The sequence below is a fragment of the Myiozetetes cayanensis genome, unplaced genomic scaffold (genome assembly GCF_022539395.1).
Source record: "Myiozetetes cayanensis isolate MyiCay16 unplaced genomic scaffold, myiCay2020 scf4, whole genome shotgun sequence".
NCBI lineage: Eukaryota > Metazoa > Chordata > Aves > Passeriformes > Tyrannidae > Myiozetetes > Myiozetetes cayanensis.
Window position 1 is genome coordinate 8,747,128 of NW_026087631.1, and position 24,623 is coordinate 8,771,750.

The following is a 24,623-nucleotide window of genomic DNA, read 5'->3' on the forward strand; positions in this document are numbered from 1 at the left end:
ACTGATGGTGTTCATTACATATCTGTTCATTACTGTCACAACCCCTTGGAAAGAGAAAGGCATGGCATCCAGGCAATCAGTACGGCAGACAGAAGCTGGAATGAGAAGCAGTGATCTTTAAGGCAAACAGGTTCTTCACAGAACACAAGAAAAAAGAAATTTCAGTAGAATATACATAAAGAGGTAGCTATTCAAAAGCTTTAATTTTGTCCAACTAGGCATATTTTCCCTTGTCCAGATAAGCTTTGTCCTGCCTGTCCCAACAGTAAAGCTGGAAGAGGCCACGTTTCATGTCTGCACTGTAGCCTGCGAGGTTTCAGCAGTGACCGACTTAACTGAACAGTTTTAATTCTGTAACTTAAACACAAAAAGAAAAATCTGGTTTTAGCTAGCTGACTTTTCACAAAACAAAAAGTAGAGAAAACAAGACTCAAACATGGAAGTGTCAGACAAAGGAGCACAGAGCTAAAATGTGAAGGAGCTGCCTCACAGGTGATGCTCAGGTAGCCCAAATTCTTCTTCTCTGGCCTTCTGGGAGTTCAATCTACTGTTATTTCTGCTCCTTTCAGCCACACTGCATGCTATTTCTCTTGCTCGTGCAAAAACTTCAGTATGCAGCACACATTCAGCAAAACTGATCATGCTGATTTAAGAGAGGGTTTACCTCTGCAAGCACTAGAACTTGCAATTCTTGCTTTCAGTTCTATACGAAAAGTATTAAGTACTCCCAGCTGCTTTCTTGATTTAGGAGGAGGATAAAAAGGCAGGATTTCAGATAACACAGAAACAGAAGCAGCCTATGAAAAAGAACTGCCAGAAAGGTGTTGGGAAACTGGTACCCCAGGAATAACAGAAACTCTCTTTACTCATGTTCTCACAGAGACAGCACGTGCTTGACACAAAAAACCCCAGCATCATACCGTCTGTTTGCGATGTGCTGCCTGTTTCCCTTCTGATCCATGGAACTGTGTCTCCTTTTTTCCCCAACCAAGAGCAACAAACTTTCCTGAAGAAGAAGTAATAATTGTAGTGGAAAGTTTACAGCACTACTGTACACTATACACACAACCACAGCTTCAAGCCACACACACTTTCCCTCCAAATTTCATTTTAAAATCTTGCAGGAAAGTTACCTAGCCCAGAAAGTCCTTCAGTACATGGAACTTACTTGAATTTATGCTCACAAGTAAAAGTATTCTTCAGCTGTTCAGCAGCATTACAGGCTAAAATGCCTCCTAGTGCACATAAATGCTCAGCTCTGTCTCCTTACTTTACTTACATGCTTACAACATACCAGTGACATCAGTTACAGCAACTTCATTTCAGTGCACCTCTCACCTTCCCCAAACTCATCTTGGTGGATTTGCTTCTCAGTAATTGGTTCAAAATCCCTTGTCATCATGATGAGTGTTTGCTGACCTGCAAGGCAGATGCTAAATACAGTATTGGTGCAAATGAACACTCAACATTCCCCTGTGTTGTCCTATTGTTCTGTCATGGGCCTGAATATAGAAAATATGGTACTGCAGGGAACACATCCTTCAAAGCACGAAATCTCACGACTGGAACAAAAAAACACTTTCAAATTTTTGTCCTCAAAAACATGCTTCCTTGTCTAATCTTACAAAATTCTTTTCACCTTCAAAACAGTACCTGGCACTGTGAAGTATTTTCTCTTGAGGAAGGACAAGAAGGCAACTGGAAGCAGTCAGCATGGATTTATGAAGAGAAAATCATGCCTGACCATCCTGAGAGGCTCCTACAATTAGATGACTAGCTTGTGGATAGGGGGAGAACAGTGGATTTCATTTATCTTGACTCTAATAAGCCTTTTGATGGTGTGTCCCACAACATCATCATAGACAAACTCATTAAGTATGGCATAGATAAGAGGACACTGAAAACCAGCTGAACTGCCAAGCTCAAGAGCTTGCTATCAGTGGCAAAAAGTGCAGCTTGAGGTCAGTCACCACCAGTGTGCCCCAGGTGTCCAGGAGCAATGCTTAACATCTTCCTTAATGACCTGGAGGATGGGACCCTCAGCAAGGCTGTAGATGACGCAAAACTGGGAGAAGCAGCAGGTACAGCAGAAGGTTGTGCTGCTGCCCACAGGGATCGTGTCATGTAGGTGAGATGGGCTACCCAGAATTTTATAAAGCTCAACAAGAAAAAAGGTATGTCCTCAATATGGAAAATAATCATCTCAGGCACTAAGACAGACAGGGGCCCAAGTGGCTGGAGAAGAGTTTGCCAAAAAAATTAACTACATCAAATCTACTTCCTTGGAAGAGCTGAAGGACTAATAACTCTTCTACAAAACCCAGTCTTTTGAACCTGAACAGCTTCTGCTTGGATCACCAAAGCACCTCATGGACCATGAAACAAAATCTCACATATAGGATCAGGTAGGGGTTTTTCCCGCTTTAAGTCCTAGTTCCAATGACATAACTTTGTCTTTTTATTCTTCCCTATAAAACCTAGCTGTGTTTTATGTTTTGGCCATAATGAGTTTCACTCCCAAAGGCAGGAAGCTTACAGGCTGCTATTAATACCTGTTGCAAGCAAAACAAGCTCTTGGTCAGGACTCCAGCTCATGGTACTCAGACCGCTGTCCACACTTCCAACACATTCCACCTGCAACACCAAAATAAGATCACAGAGGGGCAGGAATGTGAGTGCAGCACTATTCCAGCACAAAAGCAAACAGTCACCAAGTAGGAAAATCCCTTCCTACTTAAAAAAGTCACAAAAGTTACTTTACGAAACAAAAAGAAACTTTCTGACTAAAGATGGTTCCAGAATGTTTATGATCTGAAGATTAACACTTTCTACCATACTCAGTTTTAATAAGAGCTTTATTCTCAACTCTCAGTCTTAAGTCACCACATACAGTGTCAATACTAATACTGCCTGACAGGGCCTTTGATTACATTGGTTAAAAAGTTAATTAGTCACAAAACACAGACATAACGGTTCTTACCTAGAGAATTCCAACATGAAGTTAAAGTCTGATCAGCCTGTGTGTGCTGCACAACTGTATAAAGCTGCACCAACTTAAAAGTGTATGAAAAACTGTGCCAGTTTTACTGTCCCATTATGAGCATATAACAGCAGCGGCAAAGAACTTCTGTCATGCACTGTTATTCCAATTCGCAAAAGGCATGGAACGGAACAATAAATATATCATGGCAAGATGATGCCATTACAGGAATTAGCCTTGGGTGTCACAGTCTTTTCAGGTAAGCAAAGTGACGTTGGGCACCCATGGGCAGAGTAACTATAACCCAGGTACAAAGGGTTTCAGAACAAGCAGAGGAACTTTAAAGACTTCCTTCTTGCTGCCTTGACTGCAGCCAAAGAACACAACCCTAAAACTGGAATGTAAGCCAAAAAGCCTTGAAATAGAGAATCTGAAGGTAAACCTCATCTCTGATGCATCTATCAATGCAAGAAAAGTCTTGTGTATCACAGGCTTTGTTAATTTTGATTCCCCTATGACATGTTTTAAGGACACCTTTTTCAGATACAGCTGATTGCATATTTAAGTCGTATTTGCAAATCAAACCCAAACAAGAATCAAAACAGTCAAGCTGCAAATAACCACAACCTTTCAGCTAACCCAGACAGACCACTGTCCTCTCATGCCCAGCTACACCTGCACTGTTGGGCTGGTATCATGGGAGCTGATTCAGACTTCAGAGGGTGCTGCTGAAGATAGTACAAATCTGACACTGAGAAAGCAAGTATCTCAGTTCCTGCCATATTTGCTCAGCTATTTCAGTTTCCCTTTAATGTTTTCTAGGGGTTTTTCATTCCAAATGTTTCTCAAATCACAACACACTACACTTTCTCCTCTCTTAAGTCATGTCAACATGATGTTCTGGATTGCCTGATTACACTGAGTTATGAATGGATTACTTTATTCTGTACCTAGTCTCAGCAAAATCCTGTTTCTGTAAGACTCTCAATCAGATCCTGTGTGCTGGGTGTTTGCTAAGAGCCCTTCAAGCAAAATTAGAGGACTGGGGCTTTGGACAGGCAAGACATCAATTTAATTCTTTTACAGAGTGCCTATTCTGTCCTTAATCCTACTCAAGGCTCCCACAAAAATCAGCTTGTCTGCCCAGAGAAGGGAGACTAACCACAGCTCAGTAAGCAACAAACTTACAACTCCCCCTGAAGAAATCACAAGTATCATTCTTTCCTCTGAAATCTCTCAGTACTATTGTGTCTTTTCTGCCATGTTACCTGCTTCGTGCTCAGACTGCAGAGCAGGATGTCTCCAGCTGCTGTAGCAACACACACACACTCCTGCTCTGGAAGATCTTCGATACCCACGATGCAGCCACTTCCATCCTCAGGCAAGAAACCCTCCTCAACCAAGGAAACTTCTCTTGTCACCTTGACACAGAGAGGGCAACGATTTAGTAATTACACGTCACCTCAGTGGGGTTTTTGCAGAAATCACAGACTGATATCCATGGGTATATTTCATCCTATTGCAGTTACAAAAAGCATTAACAGCAGAAGAGAGTAAGTGAATGGCACCAGGAAACTTATCTTTACTTATTCAGGGGAACCTGTGAAGATCCTCTTACATTAAAAGTACTAGGCAGACAATGAGAAACTCACATAAAGAAGCAAACAATAAACGACAATACCGCTACTTCCAATCTGTCTTGCTAATCATCTTTTAACATTCTTTTTATAAGTCCCCGCATAGTGTCAACATTAAGAGGTGCATCGGTAGCTGCTTAAAGTGTCCCAGTACCATTAAGGGGAGATGCAGACTTCAAAGACACAGCACAAAAAAGCATTTCTAAGGAAAAGCATTTGCATGCGTACTAAGGTACAGCAATCTTTGAAAACGAGACCCTTGGAAAGCCCTAAAGCTCTTCTGTTACGTTAACTTCAGAGATGAATGTACTGAAGGCAATTAGGTGCCTCAGAGCTGCACAGTGAGAAGACAGCAACCCAGCTTTAACACCAATTCGTAACTCGGTAGCATTTTCTTACTTTAGCGATATGTTGGGTTTTTTTGCCCCCTAGAGTACGGTTTCAAAAGATTCCTCCCGTGCTCTTCACTACCTCTTTGCCCCCTTGGGTCTGTTTTGTGAACCGTATCTTTGATGCAACTGCTCGCCAGGCCACGCTTAAGACTAAGCCACGTGAGTGATCCGTGTCAAAACACAGCCACGCTCTTAACGGGCCGATTCAGTGTCTCAGAGGCTCAGAAAGCCTCTTCAGCCACCGCGATGCCAGAGCGGCGATCCCCCGGCACGGTGCAGGGCAGCGAGCGGAGGGCGCAGCCGGAGGCTCCGAGCGCCCCACACACCGCCCAGGAGACAGCAGAGCTCCCGGCGGACACCGTCGCACTCCCGCAGGAACCCACGATTCACTCCGGCTCTGCAAACAAAGCTGACCCCAACAACACGCCGGCAAGCACGGGCGAAGTCGACCGAAGCCCAGCCCTGGCTCTCTCACCGAGTCCCCGCCGGGGCGCAGCTCCACCAGGCCGTACTGCGAGCCCACGAGGACCGTGCCGGGCTCGGCACCGAGGCAGAAGCACCGCGGGGTGCCCGCGGCGGCGGCGCAGCGGTGCCCGCCGGCCCGGAGCAGCCGCAGGTTCCTCATGGCGCAGGGAGGCAGCGAGGGACGCGCGGCCCCCACGGCGCCGCCATTTCCCGCGGGGCGGGCGCGCGCAGGCGCCGTGCGCGGAGCCCCCTGCTCGCGGGGCGGAGCGCGGACCTCCCTTCCCCGCCATGGCCGTGAGGGCCGGGCCGGGCCGGGCTGTCAGGGGCTGTGCCTCGGACAGCAAAAACAGTGCTTTGACTCCTCAGCGGCTCAGCTCCCTCTGCGGCTGCACACAGGATCACAGAATCGTAGGACCGCCAAGCTCGGAAGAGACCTTTGAGATCATCCAGTGCGCCCGTCAGTGTGGCACTGCCACTGTAACCCCTAAACCCTCTAAACCACATCACCCAGCGCCGGATCCGGGCGCCTCTTGAACACCTCCAGGAATGGTGACTCCACCACCTCCCTGGGCAGCCCATTCCAATGCCTGACCACCCTGATAGGGAAAAAGGGTTTGTAATATCTAATCTGAATCTCCCCTGCCTCAGTTAAGGCCAGTTCCTCTTGTCCTCTCCCTGCAGGCACGGCAGAAGAGACCTCCTTTCAGGTGCTTGTAGAGAGTGATGAGGTCTGCCCTGAGCCTCCTTTCTTGAAACTAAACCCAGCTTCCTCAGCCATTCCTCATAGGACATGTTTTCCAGACATTTCACGAGCCATGTAACTCTTTTCTGGACACTTACCAGCACCTCAATGTCCTTTTTGAAGTGAGGGGCCAGAACCGAACTCAGTACTCAATGTGTGGCCTCACCAATGCCTGTGCTAGTGTATAAACTGACACTGGAAGCAGGATGATTTTTTTGCAGCCACTCTTGGCAGTAACCAGCTGAGACTTCTAAGGCACATCCAGGCCAGCCTTCACACAGGCCAGTGCTGCCCTTTTGGCATCCTTTCTGTTACACTCTTGTCACCTCCCTCCAGGTGCAACTGAGGGGGAGAATGCAGCTCAGCTTTCAGGGGAGAGAAGGACTTCGTGCAATCGCATTTACAGCCTTCACACTTTCCCCTTTTTCTAGTGGAGCTCAATTCCAGTAGCACCGATCCTCAGTACAAGAAAGAAGGAGCTACTGAAAAGGGTCCAGTGGAGGGCCACAGGGATAATTAGGGATCTGGAGCCTTTCTCTCATTGGGGGAGACTTCAAAAGCGGGGTTTTTTTAGTCCACAGAAGAGGAGACTGAGAGGGGATCTCATCCATACATGTAAGTATCTCAAAGGCAGGTGCCCAGAGGATGGTGCCAGACTCTTTTTGGTGGTGCCCACTGACAGGATGAGGAGCAAAGGCCATACACTAAAACATAGGAAGTTTCATCTAAACATGAGAAAGAACTTCTTTACATTGAGGGTGACAGAGCCCTGGAACAGGCTACCCATGGAGTCCCTAGAGTCTCTGGAGACATTAAAATCCCACCTGGACATGTTCCTGTGTAACCTGCTCTAGGTGACTCTGGCCTTGGCAGGGAGTTTGACAAGATAATCTCCAGAGATCCCTTCCAACCCTAACAATTCTGTGATTCTTGTGTGATTCTGTGATCCAGTCTAATAGGCAAATGATGAGGGAAGACAAATTCAGTACAAATCGGTTTTGGCTATGGAAATCTGTAGATTTTACATCCTGTAATCGGCTTCATGCGCGTTATAGTTTGGCACTTTAGGCCAGCGGAGAGATAGCCCATCAGGCACCTAGCTTTGCTTTTTGCTCTTCTGGTACTTAAACTTGACTAAAGTTAGTGATTAAACTCTGTAAAGCTGGCTAAACTCAAAGAGGGCTTTCTTGAGACCAAGAGAAATGGGCGGTAGCCAGGCTCAGTTATCACTGCACACAGAGGAAGCCAAAGCTGTCCTGACTTTGATAAGGGGGATAAGGGCAGAAGAAGTGCCTTGCCGGGCCAGTCCAGCACCTGCCAAGCCCATCAGGGCCTGGCAGCACTAGCAGGAGGAAAGGGAGCTGCTTTATTATTAATTCACACCCTCCCTCCTCTCTGTCTGGCTGCCCGAGTCCTGCCGCCGGATGCCGCCGGCCGGCCGTCCCCGTCCGGCCGCAGGTGTTCCCGCCGGGAGCGGCTCCTTCCCGCAGCGCCCTAAAATCCACCCCCAAAATCCTGCGACAGCCGCGCGGCTCGGATTCCCCCCTCCCCGTCGCTGCCCGCTACAAGCGGTGCCAGGGTGAGCGCCGTGCCAGGCTCCGTCCGCCGGCGCTGGTGCCCCCAGCGCGGTGCAGCTGGGCTGGCTGGCATTTCTAGGGCACACACACAACGGGGAGGGGCCGTGGGGACCGGCTGCCTTGTGCCCCTCGCGGCGGAGAGGTTTGTGCGCGGTTCGCCCTGCTCTGTTTTCACAGATGAGTCAGCGCTAAGGCAGCTTTTGGCTAAATATATCTTTCAGGCGGTTCCCTGGCAACGGCTGGGCCGAAGGAAACCTGGAGCAGAAGCCGCTTGTCTGTTGCTGTTGGGTTTGTTGGAGGCTGTGGTTAACCTGCCTGGTGGTGCTTGCAGCAGTAGGTGTATGCCAGCAGACGGTGACTTCCAGGAGCATCTCTCTGTTTCTCGTAAGGAGGTGAGGTCTTACCTAGAGGGCTTTGGAATGCCGATCTGATATGACTTCTTGTAACTTGGTGCATGAACCTGAAATACTTACTGTATTGCTGAACCATCCTGTTCATGGTGTGGTCCCATGGACCATCGTGCTGGCAACAGGTAGACTTGTGATGGAGTCTTCGGACTGTGCAGGAGATACTTGGTACTGCCATTAAAGCTCCGGGGTCTGTTCAGGGGAGTTGAGAGTGTTACTTCCTCCTGACGATAGTTCATTTGTGCCAGGCAAAATTAGCTCGGCAGTGAAGTTCTTGGGTGTTCCCGGACCCTACTTGAGACAACACCTTCATAAAGGGTGCTTGTTGTTGTCATTTGTGAATGTGTTCAGCGCCAGGATCCACGGCCACAGGAGTCCACTAAAAGAATTTCAGTAGCTTTCCGAAGAGTGAACATTTTCTGTAGTTGTCTGTAAAGCTAATGTGGGAACAGAAGGTGGCAGCAATAAACATGATGGCGCTTAGCAAAGCTCTAGGATGGGTAAGCCTTCTTTCAGTAATGAGGATAAGTTGTGCCTCAGTGTGAGCTTGGGCAACATCTCTGTGTGCTCCATTGTATTATCTCCATTCACGTGTTGTCATACAGCTGGATGCTGTGTTCAATAGTTTTGTGTCTGCAGTGGGATTTACACTAACTCAACACTGCAACAATTTATTTCCTTACATATTTGCTTCAGATATGTTAGTGTCTGAAACTGCAGTTTAAAAAAATGCAAAAAATTATTTATACTTTTCTGGAGTGTTGTTAGCTTTTTTTATGCAGGAGCTGTCGGTGTTGGCAGCTCTGAGCAGAAAATCACACCTGTCGTATGGTTAAGCACTTGAAAAAGTGCTCAGAAACGTGGCAGAATTGATTATAACATATGATCAAAATTCATCTGAATGCGTACCTGAGTAGTTGGCTACAGCTTTTAAGTTGGCCCCTTCTCTGAGAGAGAAGCAGAATGAGAGATCTACACTGATCCCTTCCAGCATGTCTTTTCTCGTTTTCTTTTGCACCTTGTGTTCCTCCTGGGACCAGGTGGTTACTTTGGCCACTGAGCAACCAAGTCTCTTTTGCAAGGATCATAGAATTACTTTCTCCGGTGCATAATCCATCATATGATTCCATCCTACTGGATGAAGAACTAACACACAGCATACAGGATTTTTAATAACACTAGTCAGCTGACACAAATTGGTTTAAAGGATGCTGCATAAGGCTGGATTTTTCTCTGGACATCATGGTTTAAAATATTTGTTGAACATTCAGTGTTAATACCAGGACACGCTTACCTCCAATCCCTTGATCTAAGTACGTGCCTACCTCCAGAACTTTTTATCTTGCTGTGTTTTAATATTTTGAGTCCTGAATGCCCTTGTTATTGCTATTGATTTTGTATGCTCACAGGCTGTACTTATTTTTCATGCAAAAGATTATTTTTTATTACTGTTTCTTAGTTGCTAGTCCAGGTTAATTTAGGAATGAAAAAGGAAGAAAGCAGGTATGTAGAGGTCATCTGAGCAGAGGAAGGCAGAGAGCAACGACCAAAAGTAGGGTTGGAGACCTTGGCTGAGTAGTTTGAAAGCTAGGGTATGTTTTTTTGTTGTATGCCAGACGTGAACTTATTCCTTCTTTTTTATTTGCTTCAGGTTCTATAACGATGATATAATCGGGATCTGCTGTTACTTATTTACCTAAAGAATTTCCTGTTTTGATCTATTTCCTGAAAGAAATGAAGAAAGGACCAGAAAGCGGAGCGTGTCCCTTTGCAGCCGTAGGAAATTTAGTGGAGTCAAATCCAGATGATAACAGCAGAAATGGAGCCTCAGCGAAAGACAAAGATGTGCTTTTCTCTCCTGGAGAACTGGAAAACACACAGCTGAAACCTAGCAAAGAAACATCCAGAAAAAAACTCTGTGGCTATTTAAATAAACTGGGCATCAAGGGGCCGATCAAAACCTGGAAGTCTCGCTGGTTCTTTTATGATGAAAACAAATGTCACTTACTATACTACAGAACTGCCCAGGACATTAACCCTTTGGGGTCTATCGAGCTCTCCAGCGCCAGCTTTGACTGCAAAATGGAAAATGGAGAAGGGATTTTTGAGATCAGAACACCAAGCAGAGTTTTTACTTTGAAGGTAAGGAGCAGCATCTTCTTGTGATGAAACATTCCCAGTCAGGACAGACAGATCTCTACTAAGGTATCTCTTAGATTGAATTTCGCTTTAGTCCTCCCAGCTTGGATTGTTACCATTTGGACCTAAATTACTTGCTTGATTTAGCAGGAGTGGGACTGCAGTATGTGTGAGATGGCTGTTGTTTAACAGAACGACAATAAAACACAAAGTATGTGCTGAATTAAAGAGCTGGGGAGTCCTGCAGTCCACATGTAATGTTCTGAACTGAAATGAACTCCCCTGTCTAAAATGATTGTTCCAGCAGGAATCTTTGCTAGATTTTTATCTCCATGAAAGTTTCTGTTAAGAAGCTCTGTGGGTGATTCCTGTCTAAAATAATTGTGACATTTCTGCTTAGCCTTGAAGCATAATAAAGCAAAACACATTTAAAATTAGGTCAGTGGTCCACTGAGATTCTGGTTCTTAAGGCCATACTAAAGATATACTCTATCCTCCCAAATCAGGGTTGGGAGCAGAGGATACAAATTCAGCTTAGGCTTGATACAGCTGGCCTCTGTTTCTGCTGACTTGTGTAGCAAAGTGGTGGTCATCCTCTCAGGATATGTCTCATGCTGATGAGATTATTCCCTTCCTTTTCCTGTTTTTTGTTATATTAGGCAATCAGCAAGCAGGCAATGATGTACTGGCTGCAGCAGCTGCAAATGAGACGTTGGGAATTTTGCAACACTAAGAGCAGATTTCCTGTGGGCAGCTCCCAGCTTGTGAATGAGCCTCTAGCTGGCAGAACAAGTAGGTGTGGCATATGTCAGTTTTTCTGTTGCTTTCAGTGGCCCCTCCATGGATGGTGCTCCTCATCTGTAAGTGGGCAGAGGTTTTGGCCAGATTTTTAAATGCAGGTGCTAACTATCAGTGCTTGGTCAATGTTTAGAACTTCTGCCTCATTATGCATGCAAGTGAATAAGCTGCCTCCAAATCCACAGCAAGTATTTGGAGATGTTCAGCTATTATCTTATGATCATGAATTCCATCTTGATTTTCTTCACACATGTGAAGTGTGCACATCTGGTATATCCCCTTCCTCTTGCTAGGCCTGTGAAATTTAGAGTGAGCAAATTTATTTTCAGCAGTGGGATGAGGATGTCCATTCCTAGAAGGGGTAGTACACAGATGGGTGGATCAGGGGAGGGCACAAACAGGGTGTCCACCTCTTTAGTTATGACTAGATGCATACTGGCATTTTTTTGAGGCAAATAATCCCCTACCTAGTAAGTGCGTGCTGTGAAAGGTTCTGGGTACCTTGGCATTTTGGTACAGCAGGCAAAAATTTGGTAACAAACTGTGGAGAGTTACCTACACATTAAAACTATGAAACATGATTTGGGATGTGGAAAGAGAATGGCAAAATCTCTTACTTATTTCGTTAGGCAGTTAAAAAGTTCAGTTGTTTAGGGTTAGTCGTTCTCATATATATGGCTGAAATCACTTGATTTTCCTCAAATAGATTATTGTATTTGTACATGGAAACTTCTGTAATTTGATGGAAAACTAAGGAAGACTGCTCTGCTGTCCTAGTTCCACCTGACCATTTGAACACTGAACGTATACCTGTAGTAAAATGTTGTGGCTCTCAGGTTACATGAAGGAGCCAAAGTCCAATGGAATTCTGTCTTGCTCATTTGCTTTTGTGTTCTGTTTTGTTTTTACATAGATGTAGTTGACAATGAAGACTTTCTGCCATTGGTGAAAACACCAACAGAAGCAGTGGGTTTAAAGGCAGCATCCTTGCCTGCACCCCAAACATCTACTGCTTTGCAGAACATCTCCCTTAAGCACCCTTGGACAGAGATACAGTAAGTGAATGATGAGAACTGGAGTGCAGTCGATGTGCTTATCTGCCACTATGTGCCTTCCTTGCCTGTCATGTGTCGTTTGAAAAAGGACTCCTGCATAGGTGGAAGAACTGTGAATCAGCTTTTTAAGGATATTCCAGGCTAAAGTAAACTTCCTGCCAGAGGGTCTTTCACATACCCCAGTTCTGATGCATTCCCCATCATCTGTCTCTCTTAGCAAAGATCCTAGTGGCAGACCTAGGACTTGGTTAAGCTCTCTTCAGTGTAAGCAGTGCCTGGCATGCCTATGATGCATCTGCACAGCACTGGTGGAAGGGCATGAGTCAGGTTGAGCTGGACTCAGTAGGTAGTGATAGAAGCCCTTTAGCACTTTCCAGTTGTTTCAAAGGACCTTGAATGTAGTGCATTCTCTAAAGCAGGATCTCCAAGGAAAAGGAGTCATATTATGGGCTCAAGCACAACTGCACAGCTTGCTACTCCTCCGCCTGGATTTCAAGTTACAAGCTGTGATGGTTCAGACTTGGCTCCCTGCCAAATGCCCAAACCCCAGTAGCAGCCTCCCCCCCTTCCCTCTTCCTTCTTCCCCCAGAGCAAAGGAAAAAAACTATGTAAATTGAAGAACCCAAAAATCAAGCTAGTTATATAAAAAAATATATATTTGATGTATATTACAGTTAAGATGCTATGTACACAGCAAAAAGGAATTCAAACACCCCCCGAAGGGATAGGGAAAGGGGAAAGGGGAACAAAAGGGAACAAAAAGGGACACCAAGCGGATATACACAATCAAACCCAAGAATTAGTAAAATAACTAGTAAAACTAATCTCACCACATCCCTTAGAAAAAAACAGGATTGGCACACACATGGCACTCTGCTATCCTCCACGTGGCAGGCCAGCGGTCACTGCAGGCCTCAGCCTTAGATAAGTGAGACCAACGCAAGGACCCACTGTTCCCGTACCCCGCTGGAAGAGAAGAGAGAGAAGGCCTCTCCTCCCTTCTTATTTATACCCCGATTTACGTAAAAATCGTATGGAATACTGGGAACACTGCCTCTTCCTTGGTTACAAACTGGTAACCAAGGTTACAAATTGGTAACCAAGGAAGGCCTAGATTAAAACCACCACACAAGCCTTGGGCAGGTACAGTTGCACAAGAACAACCCCATCAGTATCTCCTAATCACTTATTTACATATAACCAAAAATTTGTAAGTGGCCACAGGTGTGGTAGGTAGCCAGCCACCTGCCAAATATTTTTGACTGGGAGGTTGCCTGTTGTTTTTTACCACCACTTGTGTGGCTATAATCTGATGCCCATAGGAGGAAAGATCCCCCATGAGACCAGAGACTATCAAAGTAAGCTGTACTATTTTTCAGGCTATGCATTTTCTCCTACTCACTAATTTTTAATTAAAAGTAACGCAAACATATCTCCCTCCACACCCCCCTAACTCCCCAGGCTTGCTTTTGCGAGCCTAAGTAGCAATTGTTGCTTTTCAGCTTCAAATTGTATTGCTCCCCTGGTTCTGTAAACCTTTTTCCAGACTCTCTCTCACTGTCAGGCTGGGTCTTCATGAGTGTAACATGTCTGGATCCATGAGCTCCTGCAGTCTGAGGGGAAAAACAAAGTGCAGCATGAGGTAGAGAAACGCAGGAAAATTACATTAGATGAGGACTAACTGCAGACAAGGGGGATGGAAGGTCTGCTGGTCTTAGGTACCTGTATGTTCTCTGAGGTCAGTAATCTCTGTTCTTCTGCTCTGGAGCCAGTAGCAAGGCAAAGGAGAACAGTATCTTAAGTGGTAACTTCATTTACAGTTACGAAAGTAGCAGACACTGAGTCTTTTGCAGACCTCAAAATGGGGCTTATTTTGTTTTAGCTGATGGGCAACACACAGGGAGAAGGGACAAGACCTGTATGCATACCTTTTTGCATAGGTTTTACAGAAGATACTTGTACATTTGTGGTTCTGTATGATGCTGTAAAGTTATCTCATTGCTTTTGGCTATGTCTGTTAACAGCAGCTGAAACAAACTATTTCTGCATCTGACTGCAAATTTGTTCCTGAATCTCTCTACTGCATTTAGTCTATTGACTTGGTTGTGGTAAGGATATTTATTAAATGTAGCTTGGAGCACGGAACCAGTGCCTGCTTCAAATGTGATCATCGTTCCAGCTTTGGCTGTGCTGTTGGTAGCTGAGCGTTTCTTGGCACCTTGGGATTTCTGCTGTGTGCTAAGGGAAGGGATGGAGAGAAGGAGGGAAGGAGAGAGTGGGGGGAGAGATGTTGTTGGTCTACTGTTACCCTTGATCCCTCTGTTTCATCTGTTATGTATAGGACTCAAGCACGTGGGGAAAGATCATCTGATTGTACATTGCTATGCTGGTACTGATTTTGTGGCGTCTTCCTGATTTACAGCAGTTTAAGCCTTTCTCCTCTCAGATCCACCATTGCTGTGAACAGTTCATCTTCTCAGCACATGAAGGAGATAGGTGTTGGGAGGCAAAGTGGGAATTAAGGGGAAGTAGAGGCATTGAATAGTTTGAATGTGCACTGACTGCAGTGATCATGACTTCTCCTGTTCACTAGCCTGTGTTGATCTCTTCTTGTTTCAGAAACACTGTCTACAATATTTGTGGCTCCAGACAGCTCTGGGGGAACAATGATAACGTCTTCAGCTTCGATGAATTTCAAGAGCATCCTGCGAGCCTGGATGAGGAACAAGATGCGGAAGTGGAGGCAGGGTGTGCAGGTGATTGTTACTGAGCTGTTGGAGCTGGTCTGAGCATGATGCCTTTTAGTAGGAATCAGGACTTAGCAGGAATGGGAAGGAGAGGGTGGCAAGTTGTCAAGGGATATAAAAACTCTTATCACATTGTCTCAAGTCTCTTCCTGTCTTGTTACCACAAGACTGACTTTTTTGGCTCTGCTTCAGGTTGCATCTGTCTATATCTTCTACCTCTGCAACCTTCTGCAGAGGCAAAAAACCCCAAAATCCATGTGCCAAGCTTAGTTCTTTGAGGTAGAATCCCTGCACAGGCAGAGGCTAAGTGTAGCAACTCCACTGCATGTTTGCCTCTCCATGGTGACAACTTGCATTTGCTGTGGGCAAGATACATGAGCAGGATGCAAAGTGGATGAGCAGGTACCGTGAAACTGTACAGCTTCATTTATTCTGGGCGTACCTGTGTCTGATCCCCACTGTTTCAGCTTCCATCCTGTGGATCCCAGCAGGTCAATTTTCTATGCCCTGTGTGCCAGCCTTCTCTGCAGAACTGTTTTGAGTCCCCCCCACAGCAAAACTTGGGAGTACACAGTGGCACAGCAATTCTGTGGAAATTAAGCCTATCTCTCTTTAGTTAAGGAAGGGACCCTGGAGGATGGGAGGATGGAGCCCAGGCTGAACTGGATTAGGAAAGCCAGGTGGAAGAACAGTGGCTTCCCGGGCTCACATGAAGAGCTGTCCAGGGAGAGGAACCCAATGGATAAAGTGAGTGTTCTACAGCAACAGATCCTGACGCTGACAGAGGAAGTCAAGTCACAGAAGGTAAGTGTGGTGAAGAGACTGCTGCTTCTAAGGGCAGGGCCCTGAGGCTGGTTGCAGGGACTCCCTGTATGTTGGTGTTAGGCTGAGAAGTGCTCAGCAGGCACTAATGGGACCATTTGAAGCTCCTGGTGTTACCACTTTGTGTGATTGTACCCAAGACAAGGGAAGGCCTTCAGCCATTGCTAGGAAGTACAGCCAGCTAGAAGAGGGAGGTAAAACAAATCTAAGTGTGCTCTACTGGTGTCTTGCTCGTGCATCTTTATTGCTCAATGAATACATGAAGTACAGTCCTGCACAGGTACTATGGCAAGAACTGTCAGGTGGAGTCATGCTGTTAACAATAAGTCATTATTTTTGAACAGTGATCCACCATTAAGATGTGATTTGACTAAAGAAGTCAAGACATAAGTCACTGCAAGGGCTGTCTCTCATGAATGATACTGTTCTTCACAAGCAGGGTTGCCAGTGCCAGGTTCTACACTAATGATGTTGGTAGCAATTCCAGCAGAAGAGACAGGAGAGCCAGGTCCCATGTTGGGCAGTCAATTGCATCCTTGATTTTCTTTTTAAAGTTTCTGAGATGGCAAGACCTGAATCAGCAACGTGTTGCTTGGGCAAGGTTTCATGCCTTCAGGTAGGATGGAGTGAGGGAGGACTCTGGCAGAGGGAAGATTAAAATGGATATTGCAATTACCTCCTGGTAGCACAGGAGGATGCAGACTGCATTATTTCCCTCCCATTTTACCACACTGGTGACCAGATCTCCAGGTTCTTTGCTGGACCTCTCAAGAACGATTGTAGGAAAGCCAGAATTCAGACAGTGTGAGCAGTAGCTTCTCTGATACAATCCACATAAAATCAAGTTATCTGTGACCTGCTGTAGAGACCTTTCAGGCCCAGCTCTGTGAGCAGAACTTCTCTGCTATGGTGTCAATGTGGTTTTAAAATTTCTGCATTCAGTTTTCCTTCTGAAAGGAGCCAATTTCAATGTCTTGAGGACCTTTCACTGTTGGGTCTGTGCTGTCTGTGCTGCCATTGCCCTGGGGGAGCACTGTGATGTGATGACTTTACATTCCCTTTCCAGGAGCTGGTTAAACTTCTCCACAAAGCTCTGGAGGCAGCCCAGCAGGAGAAGCGAGTATCTAGCATGTATCTCACTGCAGCAGAAGATAAGGACAGGCTGGAGCTGGTGCGCCACAAAGTGAGACAAATCGCAGATCTGACTAGTCGACTGGAAGCTCTTGAACAAGAAAAGAAGGAACTGGAGCAGATACTGACTTTGAGAGACAGCCACATCCAGGAACTCCAGGAACATGTGCAGCTTCTGATGGAGAAGAACCACGCCAAACAGGAAGTCATCATGGCCTTGACGGAACAGATGGCCCGAGAGCTCTCTGACCCCCTGCAAGAAGACAACACTGTCACTGCAGAGACATTGTATAAGCAGCAGGAGGAGATTGAGCACCTGAAGGTGTGTGAGATGGCACAGGTCTTTTGGGGGCTCCCATTTCTGTACCCTCAGGTTCAGTGGGAGGGTCTTTCTTGTGGGAAGCACAGAATATGCTTCTGCTAGCTGTTCCATCTGCCTCCAAAGGAGGGAGGCTGGAAGGGGCCCACCTGATGCCAGTAGGGTGCTGAAAAATCATCTAGGTCAGCTTCAGCTCAGAGCCTGTTTTGTTTGACTTTGCATCATCATTCAGTGCTTGCTTCTTTATTTGCTTTCTTTTGTTTCAGGGGTGCAGTCTCTTTTGCTGCCTTCACTAACCTGTTCCCCCTTGTTTCCTTCTTGAAAACAGTTTCCCAATACCTTCTGGTTCTTTCAGATCCATCCTGTTGTATGTGCAGAGTTATAATGACCAGTTATCTTGAGGTGGAGAATTGCCCAAAGAGCCACTTGCTGGCTGCATTGTGGGAGTGTTTTTGCTGACAGCCATGGGTATTTGTTTCCTTAAAAAAAAAACAAACCAAAACCCCAAACCGAATCAACCAACCATATGAAATCCAAAAAAAGCACATATATTCTTCATCTTATTTAGTTGCTTCTCTAGCTTTATATGACCTGGATGTCTCTGTGTTTTTCAAGCATGTATGTGCATTTAGCATTTTCAAGTGTCTTGACCATGCATGACATTCAAATTTAATGTTGTGCCTTGGTTTCCTTTGTAGGCAGTATTTGTCCTGGGGAGTCCTGTCTGCTCCCCAGAACACAAAATTTTTGAGATACCTTATTGTTCTTAACATAATCTGATATCCCTGAAGTGGGAGGGATTTTAAGCCCCCCAAGAACTCTCCTCGTGTGACTGTTTTGCTTCATGGCAGGACGATATAGATGCGTACAAAACCCAGAACCAATTTCTCAATTCGGAGATCCACCAGGTTACTCGACTCTGGACAAGTGTTGCTGAGAATGAAAAAGCTCTTCTGATGAAGGTAAGACAAAATGACCTTTTTCCTTTGGTGTGAACTGTTACTACTTTATTTTCAAAGTTGGCACAGGAATGGATTTTGATCACCAGGAGTAAGCTTTCTTTGCAATGTCTTTTTTTAGTGTGACCTTTTTTCAGCTTTGTGTTGTTCCCAAATTAGACATGATCATTTTTATTCTTTAATAGAAGTAAAATACCGACAAAGTTCAGTCTTAAGAGTGCTGAAACTTAACCCAGATTTCTGCATTTCAGCTATGCTTTTAGATACAAATGAAAAAGCATTCAGAAGAGTTTCCTGAGAGCTGACAGACTTGAGTCCTGGCTCCATCTAATCATGGTTTCTCTGCTAGACCTGGCATTGCCACGTGGCAGCAGTCTTCAGGTCCTATAGTTGGATCAGAGTTTTTATGTTTTTCTTAAGTTTTATTTTTATTTCTAGCCTTGTAAGTGTGCGTAACCTGGTTACTATCAGACTTGTCTAATCCTACCTTCTGGTTCTGAACCATGTCCAGGGCTGGTGGTGTGTGCTGGCATTTGTTCTGTGGGATTTACTGAGGTTTTAATTGGGTTTTAAGGTATTGTCATGAATGAGTGTTTTAGGTTGTAAAGAATCACTGGCGAAGTTATTGGCTAAAGGAGGTTTAATATTGAAGTGGAAGCTTGACAGAGTTTGTTGACAAGGCTTGTTCTACTACTTGCTAGATGGTTAAAGCACACAGAGGAGAAATAGTAATAAAACCTAAAACTGATAAATCTAAAACTAAAATCAATCAAAAATAATCTGCATGGAGGCTGTAGATGGAAAAGCGTGATGATGGGAAAGGGTAAGGATAAAAGGAATGAGGGGGACCCTCCCATTGAGTCACGATGTTCAGCATGGACCCCTTGCCAAACTGAACCCTGAACCTGACTAAAGATTTAATAGCACTAAGCTCAGTAGCACTTAATCAGTAGTTTAGTTTAACCGGTTTAACAAAAGATTCATGTAGAATTTACTATAGCAGAACAGTAACCATTGTAGGCCTAACTTTCTTACAAATCTATGGTACTTAAGAATCTAGGAGAGCAGCATTCATGGTGCGTGTGCTGTAGCATATTCCCGCTCGCACACACGCAGACCTGTGGAGTATGTACAAGGTATATACCTGGGAAAATTTCCCCTTGAGTTCAGGGAACTACTCACGTTGGATGACTTTACATCTTCTCAACAGGCAAAGAGTGGAGCCTCAAGGAGTGGGGGCATCAGCCCAGGATCCGTGGTCATTGTTTGGTGGTGGTCCTCCAAGTACAGTGAACTTGAGAGTTCTCTGACTCTGAGAGGTGTTGCACTCAGAGGGAGGTTGCTGGTCACAGGCCACTGTGGTCAGGGAGAGCTCAAAGGGTCTCATGTAGGGTTGCAAGAGAGTGGGCTTTAGTCATAGTAATTTTCCATCCTGGCTGCAATTTGGGCTGATAACTTTCTTGGAAAGTTTGGTAATGAAAGTGTTATTCCATTTGGGTTGTTCCACTTGGGTTTGCAAGAAAAATAAGCTTCCAATGCTGTTTGTTAAAAACCAGGAGCTCGTTATACTGCAGAAATTCCTGGGAGCAGACAGTGTTTCTGGTAAGCTCAAGAGGTGCTTAGCCCAGGTCCTGTTCATCAAGGCTGAAGCCTAATGAGCATTTCTGAGATCATAGTGTGGCCTGAGGTGGGGGATGCACCACCACAGGTATGTCTCCACAGTTGTGGATTATAAAACAGGACAAAAAGCTGCTTCTGAAGTGTTATTGCCATTTTTATATCTATTTGCTTTCTAGTTCTTAGAAACCCTGCCTGCCTCCTAACTTACTGCCCTCTCTGATCCTGAAATGGCTGTAACCTTCAGAAAGGAAGTAATCAGAGCAGCCCAGCATGCTCAGTGTGAGGCAACATGCTGATTAAAGTGGTCTCCTATGCTCCTTCCTGTCCCCTCTATATGCAACCTAATTCTCTGTGTGGTTTCTGTTTTGTTCTTGTTTTCAACTGCTGCTTCCCACTGAACAGGAGTCTTCACTGAGCTTCCTTTGAGACACTGGGTGAGTCTTGTCACCTTTGTGGCCTCAGTCCCCCCTTTGTGGAGTGGGCCAACAGTCATCATTCATTTTTTCTGCTTTGTGTGCCCAGGAGTATGGTGGTGGCATGTACTGTCCTGGTGTTTGAACTCATCTGGGCTTCCTGTCCTTGCAAAGTGATGTGTACCAGTTCCATGGGACTGGGGATGCTGAGGGGCATGTGGCACCTGGTCTGTGGTGCTGCCGTGTGTCCTGAAAATGGTACGCTTTTAGCTCAGTCTCAGGAGTGGTGTGTTTTGTCAGGACACAGCTCAGTGTCGTGTACAGAACTTGTATGAGGGGCAGGGAAAAAGACTGCAGCAAATTCAGATGCATTGGTTGCTCTTGGATTGCGTCCTGAGTTGAGCTGGCCACCCACTGATGTAATGCAGTAGCTAAAGTAGGTGATGATGAAGTAGGTCTCCCACTCAATAAGTAACTTCTGTTGCATGCTAGTCCTGCAGCATGTGCTTGTTGATAGACCAAGGTGACTCGTTCACATCTGCAATTCCACTGACTGTAGAAAAATACTAAATGTGTTTTCTGGGGCTTTGCTGTTCAGCAGTGTTTGCTTTATGTGCAGACCAGGCCGGTAAGAGAGTAGTGGCAATGCAGGAAGAACTGCCACTGAGCCACCTCTTTCCTTCTTGTTTCCCCATCAGTGTGCCTGCCTGCAAGCAAGAAACTGCCAGATGGAGAGCAAATACCTGACAGTCTTGCGGAAGCTGCAGGAGGCTGTGCCTGGCCTGCCCAGCTCCTATGCTGAGTTGGTGAAGAATCTCATCCAGGAATCACTCCAGTGGGATGTGAAGGAAGAAGCAGAAGAAGGTTTTAACTTGAACCCTGTCAGGTAAGAGTCAAGATTTGGGAATATTAACACCCTTCTAGAAGCCCGTCTATGAAGGGGAATGTGCAGGCAGGAAAGATCTAGGAACATTTTTATAGCAGGGACTTGGAGCCACAACATAGCAGAGGAAGTTGAGGAAGCTGATTTGGTTTGGTGTTGTGGAGACCATGAATATCTGATTGCAGCATGTCACCATAGGTAGGGGAAGCTGAGGATGATAGAGCTAAACTTTTCTAGGCAGTGGCAGATAGTATGGCAAGTGATGACAGCCATGGATTGCCTGGGAGGTAAATGGTGGACATGAGGATGAACTTTCTCTGTAGGAGAGGAGTCCATCTGGTAGTTGGGGCATCTCTGTCCTTAGGAGTTTTCTACTCAGCCATACAAAGCCAGCATTGCCCTGTGCTAATCCTGGGGACAGCCTTGCAGTGAAGGTGGGCTGCACTGGAAACCTCCAGAGAGCCTTGCCACCAGCCCTGCTGGGGTCCCTACTTGTGTTTATGCCGTCCTGCCCAGTCAGTGCCCCCGTTCTATAACACTGTCCGTTTTATCTGTTTGGTCAGTCTCACAAGTTCTCCAGGTAGCTTTGGAGATGAGACCCCTACACCAGGCTTGGTCTCTCTGCCAAGAATATGATGATACCTTACAAGTATCCTACACTGTGGACAGGTGGTGCGCAAACCCTAAGCGAGCTGTACTATCAGCACTCCTGGTGTGTTCCAGTCAGTAGGAGATTTTCATTGTGTACCAGGAGACATCAGAAAGGACTGTGGATCTCTGTTCTTTGATCTGATGCCCCAAAGCCTTTGCAGTCCCTTCCTACAGAACTGTCTCTGCCCTAGGGCGTGCTAGGGAGAAGGTTTGCAGGGTGAGCTAGATACTCCCTCAGGGGCTGGGGAGCTGGTGAGAGACGTCTGATGAGGCTGGGCTGCAGCTCAGAGCCAAGTAACCCTTGAGTCTAAGTGTGTATGCCATTGCTGCAGGCTCCCATTCGTCCTCAAGGCTGAGACAGTGGGCATGGCAGGCTGTCACATGCTGCTGCCAGGGAAGTGAAGGAGGAGCACCTGTGCATGAGTGATGAGAACCTGGCAGCAGGCTGTAGCTGGCATGACCCAAGCAGTGTCCTCGACACAGGTACTAGCACCGTCATTTGAACTAACCACTGCCTTGTGTTCCTCCAGCGAGTATGATGAGTATGGGTTTATGACTGTACCTGACTATGAAATTGAGGACTGGAGACTTCTGGCCAAAATCCAAGCCCTGGAGATAAAGTCCAACAAACTGCGGAGCCAGGAAATTGTGGAGAAGCCCCTCCGTGACAGGTGGAACAGCCTTGTGGAGCTGAACCCCTCAGCAGAGTTGAAGAGCCTGATCCGCAGCGGCATTCCGGTGGAGCATCGGCAGCGGGTGTGGAAGTGGATTGTCAGCCGGCACTGCAGCCGCCTGCCTGACCACTACCAGCGGCTGCTGCAGCAGAGCAGGAGCACTGAGCACCCTGCCTGCCGCCAGATCGAGCTCGACCTGCCCCGCACGCTCACCAACAACAAGCATTTTTCCTCTCCCACCTCCCAGCTCATTCCCAAGCTCCGGAGGGTATTGCTGGCATTCTCCTGGCACAATCCTGCCATTGGATACTGCCAGGGACTGAACAGGTGAGAAGCCAGGTATGCTGCTTCTTCATGGAATAGCACTGAAAAGGTGTAGGCACATACTCTAGGCTGTGGTTCTTGCTTCTCTGGAGTTCTGTCCTGGCTCTAGGTATTTTCCTGCAGAATTCTGTATTTGGTGTCTCTTTTTCATCCAGTGTTGTTGCTGGGATCCAGCAAGCAGCAGGATGCACTTGTTTAGCATCTCTGTAGATACAGAATAGGAAGGAACAGCTACAGGAAGTAGGGTGAGGCAGTCCCACAATAACAGCATGAGGCCAGGGCTGAATTTTTAAGTTGTAGTGTACTCAGCAGAACACCTTGGTGATTCCTCTGCTGAGAGGAGTTGAAGGAAATGTTGTGAAGTGTTAAGATATAAGGGAGTTGCAGGAAATGACTCAAGGAGAGGCTGAGGAAACTGAGGTGGTTCTTTCTGGAGAAGAGAAAGTTCAGGGAACCTAAAAGCTTCTTTCCCTTCCTGAAGAAGGCTATGGGAAAATAAAACACAGACTTCTTAGAATTGTGCTACCAAGTAAAAAAGGGATCAGGCACAAGCTTCAAGAGGGGAATCTCTAGTTGGAGCTTTTCACATGAGGAATGTCTGTGTAAGCTATTTCTGTTGTTCTTTCTGTGGCCTTCAGAAAGACATTTTCCACTTAGAGAACCCTTGATATTAGATGTCATCTTTGCAATCTGTCTGAAAGGGGTAAATCAGAGCTAAAGGAGGTAAGGGCTGTAAAAGAATGTATAGGAAGGTGAACTACATCACATATGGAGTACCTCTGAGTGAGCTCTTTCCTGTATTGAAATTAGAAAAATCAACAAATTACTAACTTCAGCAGACTTACAGAAAATTCCATTAGGTGGGAAACGTACCTTTGTCACACGAGTTCCATATTTTTGGACAGAGACACATGGGAAAGAAAAACATGGCCCTTTGGTTCCTTCAGAAACATGCAGAACAGATCACTTGTCTCTCTGTCCTGACACTGGATATTTTGGACACTGATGGACTGAAGACATGCCAAAAGGAGTCTTGTATTCTTCAGTTCATGTGCTGGCTGAGGACACCTCCTCTCTAGTGTTGTATTGCTTCACCGTGCCTTGTCCATCACAGGTTAGCAGCTGTTGCTCTCCTGGTCCTGGAAGATGAGGAAAGTGCTTTCTGGTGTCTAGTCCATATTGTGGAGAACCTAATGCCAGCAGACTACTACAGTGACACACTGATAACCTCACAGGTGAGCTGTGCACCCTCACATTTGCTAGGACTCTCATACAGTAAAGGTTTAAAAGCGAGCAGTCAGCTTGCAGTGTGTTTGATTTCTCATGGGACAGTGACACCACTCTGCAATCCTTTCTGTTGCAGAGGTGTTGTAGACTTGAGAGTGCAGAAGTGCTAGCAAAACTGATCCCCAGCACTGGGAAATTGGGTACTACTCCCTGAAGGTCAACTTAGTCAGAAGGAAGGTGCCCATTAATTGCACAGTTACTTATTTTAAGGAGGGCTTAGTAGAGGTGGAGCAGCAAACTTTGATGTGAAGAGGGCACCACTCTGCAGCCCTTCAGATATCTTTCTTGAAACTGCATTCTGTCTTTAGAGTGCCATGTGCAGGTGGATGAAAATACTGAGATTTTTATATTCACTCTGCTTGCCTCAGTTCATGATCAGAGACAGTGTGTGTTCTTGCTTTGGGGCTCCCTGCAGATCAGAATGCCCACTGGCCATTTGAGAGAGTCTTTTTTAGGAAGACTTCCTGAAGTCATGGTTTGTCTCTGAAAGAGTAGCCAAGACCCATGTAAAGAGGAAGGTCTAGGGTGATACCTCGTGGATTGGCTTGTTCCAGCTTTGAGTTGGCTGCAAAACTTAAGGTTCTTGTGAATTTTAAAGACA

General features: G+C 45.9%; 2 protein-coding genes across 6 annotated transcripts in view; one reads left to right on the plus strand and one right to left on the minus strand.

Moving 5' to 3' along the window:
* The window catches only part of ELP1 (elongator acetyltransferase complex subunit 1), a 30,859-nt gene extending 25,185 nt beyond the window's left edge, over positions 1-5,674 (minus strand). For both annotated transcript variants that reach the window (XM_050329362.1, XM_050329360.1), the window contains exons 1-5: positions 5,485-5,674; positions 4,249-4,401; positions 2,553-2,634; positions 1,339-1,419; positions 921-1,006 (exon numbers count right to left, since the gene is read on the minus strand). In XM_050329362.1, coding sequence (XP_050185319.1) covers positions 921-1,006; positions 1,339-1,419; positions 2,553-2,634; positions 4,249-4,401; positions 5,485-5,634 — 552 coding nt within the window. In that variant the 5' untranslated portion in view covers positions 5,635-5,674. The remainder of the gene's footprint in view (positions 1-920; positions 1,007-1,338; positions 1,420-2,552; positions 2,635-4,248; positions 4,402-5,484) is intronic.
* TBC1D2 (TBC1 domain family member 2) overlaps positions 1-24,623 on the plus strand; it is a 51,095-nt gene that overhangs the window by 21,853 nt on the left and 4,619 nt on the right. The window contains exons 1-12 of one of the 4 annotated variants that reach the window (XM_050329373.1): positions 7,666-7,795; positions 8,015-8,185; positions 9,852-10,342; positions 10,999-11,131; positions 12,051-12,192; positions 14,812-14,948; positions 15,556-15,743; positions 16,828-17,214; positions 18,063-18,173; positions 20,902-21,089; positions 22,268-22,738; positions 23,850-23,970. In XM_050329373.1, the coding sequence (XP_050185330.1) occupies positions 9,935-10,342; positions 10,999-11,131; positions 12,051-12,192; positions 14,812-14,948; positions 15,556-15,743; positions 16,828-17,214; positions 18,063-18,173; positions 20,902-21,089; positions 22,268-22,738; positions 23,850-23,970 (2,286 nt within the window). In that variant the 5' untranslated portion in view covers positions 7,666-7,795; positions 8,015-8,185; positions 9,852-9,934. Of the gene's footprint in view, positions 1-7,665; positions 7,796-7,895; positions 8,186-9,851; positions 10,343-10,998; positions 11,132-12,050; positions 12,193-14,811; positions 14,949-15,555; positions 15,744-16,827; positions 17,215-18,062; positions 18,174-20,901; positions 21,090-22,267; positions 22,739-23,849; positions 23,971-24,623 lie in introns of those variants that run through there. The other 3 variants (XM_050329372.1, XM_050329371.1, XM_050329374.1) reach the window with 3 other exon arrangements.